Consider the following 4441-nt stretch of genomic DNA (forward strand, 5'->3'; position numbering starts at 1 on the left):
AGAAAGTATTTTCATTTGATTAAAATTATTATTTGTTTAACATTAAGCACTTCTGTTGGATCTGCTTCATGTACTCGAATTAAATCAACTTCATTTTGTAATTTCATGTAAAAGTTTTAAAGCTAATTAACTTAAGGTGGACTCGACATTTAGACATAAGTTGAGTCAACACAAACACATTCATTTGGTCCAACAAAATCTGTTAATGCTGAGAAAAATTTATTCAATCATATGTTAAAACGTTTGTTTTTTACATTCATTCAAAGTTATTTTTTGAGTGCAATAATTTCAGTGTAGAATCTGTGTAGCAGCAAAGACTTTCGGTTAAATATTAGGCAGAAGATGTCAATAATTAATCCAAGAAAAGAAGTCGACACAAAACGTTCAGCACCAAGTGTTGTCTAAAAGCAGATTTCTAGATTTGCAAATGCAGATATTTTATCTGTCACCAGTAAACAGCCACAAACGGAGCCACAAAACTTGACTGATTTCTCTCTTTAATTGATAATTACATGAATTACTCAGGTACACTGCAGCTTGCTGGCTGCTGATTGGTCCGTGCAGTCGCTCAGGTGAAGGCCAGCTGGTCAGGGATTGGTTGGTGCATCCAGGGAGGGCGTGGCTTCAACTGGGAACAGGAATCAAGGACAAGTTTTAAAAATATTTATAAGAAAAAGGCCTTAATGGATCCCACAGTGGGAAAATCTGTCGCAAACATGTAGAGAACATCAGTATTTTTACTTTCTATATAATGGGTTCTGTGTCTGGGTTCCTACCTGTGCTGGGTTCTAGCAGGACGTGAAGCCCTTCCAGTAGAAGTTCTTGCAGCCGGCTTTGCGGTCGCGTGGAGGGATGTTGTTCGGCGGGTCGACGGACCGCTCCAGGTTCATCCTCCCACCCGTTGCCATGGAGACGACCTCAGCCTCGCGCTGGGACTCGGGTTCTGGCAAAGACATCTGAGCCAGCAGGTCCTCCACGGCACGTTTACTCCACTCCTTAGGAACGGAACAGTTCAGAACGTAGCGTAGCACCAGGTTAGAACGAACTAGAGCTACGTGGAACCAGAATGAACTGTTTAGAACGGAGCCGAGTTCCAGTTATAATAATACAGAACACAGTTTAGCACCACTGTAGAACATGTTAGAACAACATGGGCAGCCTCGGGTTGGTTAGAACAGCGTAGAACGGGATGTAGAACCAATGTAGAACTTTCTGGAACCAGTCTAAACTGTTTAGAACGGCGCTGAATTGCAGGTACAAAAATTTAGAACAGATTAGAACAATGTGGTCTGTTTTGGGCCTTTCAGAACACAGTTTAGCACCACCGTAGAACAGCTTAGAACAACATGGGAAGCCTAGGATTGGTTAGAACGGTCTAGAACAGGTTTTAGCACCAGTGTAGAACTGTCTGGAACCAGTCTAAACAGTTTTAATGGCGTAAAGTCTGAGGTCTAATAATACGAATAGTTTAGAACCAATCAGAACAGCAAGAACACAGTTTAGCACCATCGTAAAACAGTCTCAAATAGTATGGCCAGCTTAGGACTGGTTAGAACAGTTTAGAACCAAGCTTAACACCCGTTTGGACTGTTTGGGACCAGTAACAATCTTGAATTTAGAACAGTTAAGAACACTTTACAACAATATGGACACTTCTGAACCTTTCAGAACATCTTAGAACCCAGTTTAGCACCATTTTAGAACAATTTAGAATTGTGTAGAACCAATCACAACAGTTTAGAGGTAGTAAGAACTGTAGAACAGGTTAGAAGAGTTTAGATCTGAGTGTAGCACCAGATTAGGATTGTGTGGAACTAAGCAGAATGGTTTAGAATGGAGTTTAGTCCCACTTCTAATATTTTAGAACAGTCTAGAACAACGTGGACAGAGTAGAACTGGCTAGAACTGTGTCATAAGAGTTGGGACAAATTAGAACGTAGAATAGTTTCAGTTAAAATAATTTAGAACAGTTTGGAACACAGTTTAGTCCCAGTTTAGAACCCTTTAGAACTGTGGAAACAGTCAGAACAGTCTAGAATGCAGTTAAAGCCCAGTTCTAATAATTTGGAACCGTTTGGAACAATGCAGAACAGAAAGAAGTCTTCGGGAAATGTCTAACATTTTGACGTTGACCAAAAAAAGCGACTTTTTGAGTCACGTTTGAACTGACGTGGTTCAAGTTGTGTTTTAGCTTCATGCTAAACAAACACATTTTCACAAACTAGATGATGTTTTCTTCAAAATAAAAGCTCACAGATGCAGGTTGACCTCACAGTTCTGATCATTTTAGTCATTTAGTTCACCAAGTAGATGAAAATTCCATAAAAACAGGTGGAAATGTTCCAGAACTCACTGATTAATACTGATTGTTATTATCTTGTTGGTTTAATCTAAAGGCAGAAACAGTAAAATCCATAATATTATTAAAGACACAAAGTGTCTTCTTGAACCAGCATCATCAGTGAACCTAAAACTAGAGCTGCAGCAACTAATCTGTAAGGCATTCAATGAAATTTAATCAACTGGCAAACATTTTCACAATGAATTAGTCACTCTGAGTAAGTTTTTATGAAAAATGTGCTTTAAAATAACTATAAAATGAGTAATTCAACTATTAAAAGGCAAATATTCTAGATCTTGTGTCGGCTAAAGAACTACTGAGCTGAATATTTCTACCAGTTTGATTGTTTCTGTCTGATATTGTGGATCTTCTTGTTTCTTTAAAGCTTCTTTCACAGAGGCTTTGGAACTTTGATTTGATCAGACTAATGCTAATTATTTCTAGTAAAAACAACCAGTTAATCAAAGTGCTGTTCGTGTTAGAAAACAGCCAACAAGAGCTGTAGTGATTAAATTAATCACCAACTAATATGATGATTGGCTCGATTCTGAGATTGCAGCTTCCTAGAAGTGAAGAGTTTTTGGTTACTTGACAATGAACTGATTATCTTTGGACACACGTAGATGTTTGCCGTCTTGGACTTTGGGAAACATTTTTCACCTTTTTCTGATGTTTTAGAGACCAAATGATTAAAATAATCTCCATATTAATCAACAGTGAACATAAGTCTTGCTGCAGCTCAGAGTCCCAGCAGATCGGTGGAGTCGGACGCCGGCCTCACCTGCGACAGGAGTCCGGCGCTCCGAGCTTTTTGCAGCAGCCGGTGGTGACGCAGCTCCAGGTCCAGGTCCTGGTTCTGGAACTGGTCCTGGTCTCTGTCGGGCTGAGACGAAACGCCGCACAGAACCAAGGCCATGAGAACCAAAACGGCGGGACAACGTGCACACTGCATACCTGCAGAGAGACCAGAAACATGAGGCGACGCCATCAGAGGAACCAAAGCAAAGAAGAAGAAGAGAAGCTGAAGCTCCTACTGGAGGCTGGTCTGGTATCTGCTGCTGGATCTGGATCTGGTTCTGGCTGGGCTCTGGTCCTGTGGGTGCTGCTCTTTTGAAGCCCGACGCTCCTCCTCCGGTGGGTCATGTGACTCAGCGGGGATGATTGACAGCTGGTGGGCTGCGAGGCGATGAAGGAACGTCGACATCCAAGTTAAACAAACGTCCATTAGTCCTTATTGACTTTAAATGGAGTCTGAACAATAAAACAATGAAGCTATCAGCAGCGGCAGCAGCGCCTCGCAAATACAACGGCAGAATGTGGCGCTGAAGAGGACGGGAATTAACGGAGCGTTCAGAGGATTAGTAGACTTCATTAGCACTCGCTGATATCTCCATTAAACAAAGAGGCAGCAGTCGCCCACTCAACATTTAGTCAGAACAAACACAACTTTAATACCAGAAACACTTTAAAATGTTCTGCTGTGGGGAGGCAGAGTGGAAATGACATCAGGGAATCCCAGCAACACCGACGGCTGACTGAAGGCCTCACAGAGGGCAGAGATAACACTTCATTTAAGCTCCAACTATCAGTGGAAACACTTCAGACAACAGCCTGCACAGCAAAACCCAATAGCTCATGTTTAAACAGCAAAGAAAAGAAACTCAAGACAGTCGAAATATCTTGTAGGAGGATGAAGAATCTTGGTTTCTGCATCTTGTCTAGTTCGAAATGTAGTCGAACTTTATAGTGTTCAATCCATCCCCCAGTAGACCAACCAGAGACGGACACTGAAAACAGCATTTTAATTTCATTTGTTGCTGGGTTTCAGTCCAACCACCAACATCCAAAACTCTGGCTGGTTCCTGCTCAAAAGAAGAGATTCTGGAAAGTACAGCATAAAGTAAGTACACCCCTGTGCTTTTAAGTTCAATGATTCAAATATGATCACCTCTCAGTAACTGTAGTACGTCAAAGTCAAACAGTATTTCCTTCTGTGAACAATGAAAAACAGATACTTAATAAAGACTACGCTGAAAATTCAGGCCCAAAAGTAGAAACCTGTCCACCTGTGATTTCCAGTCAGCCTACCTGCATGAACAC

The 4441-nt window shown here is 41.3% G+C and overlaps 1 protein-coding gene across 1 annotated transcript; it reads right to left on the minus strand.

The window, feature by feature from the left end:
- Positions 1 to 480: 480 nt before the first annotated feature.
- Positions 481 to 3529, minus strand: sst1.2 (somatostatin 1, tandem duplicate 2). Its single transcript, XM_023273977.3, has 4 exons — positions 3376 to 3529; positions 3123 to 3295; positions 777 to 995; positions 481 to 628 (listed from the first exon to the last, which is right to left on the minus strand). The coding sequence occupies exons 1-3, from the start codon at positions 3482 to 3484 to the stop codon at positions 789 to 791; spliced, it is 489 nt and encodes a 162-aa protein (XP_023129745.2). The 5' UTR covers positions 3485 to 3529; the 3' UTR covers positions 481 to 628; positions 777 to 788.
- Between the last annotated feature and the right edge of the window lie 912 nt (positions 3530 to 4441).

Source organism: Amphiprion ocellaris, chromosome 7, assembly GCF_022539595.1.
Source record: "Amphiprion ocellaris isolate individual 3 ecotype Okinawa chromosome 7, ASM2253959v1, whole genome shotgun sequence".
Taxonomy (NCBI): Eukaryota; Metazoa; Chordata; class Actinopteri; family Pomacentridae; genus Amphiprion; species Amphiprion ocellaris.

Excerpts from the sequence above, each read along its gene's own strand:
- sst1.2 (XM_023273977.3), bottom strand. The coding sequence starts at position 3,484 with ATGACCCACCGGAGGAGGAGCGTCGGGCTTCAAAAGAGCAGCACCCAC. Across the intron at positions 3,296-3,375 it reads AGATACCAGACCAGCCTCCA|GTATGCAGTGTGCACGTTGT; the intron begins GTAGGAGCTTCA and ends GTCTCTCTGCAG. Across the intron at positions 996-3,122 it reads GCGCCGGACTCCTGTCGCAG|GAGTGGAGTAAACGTGCCGT; the intron begins GTGAGGCCGGCG and ends TCCGTTCCTAAG.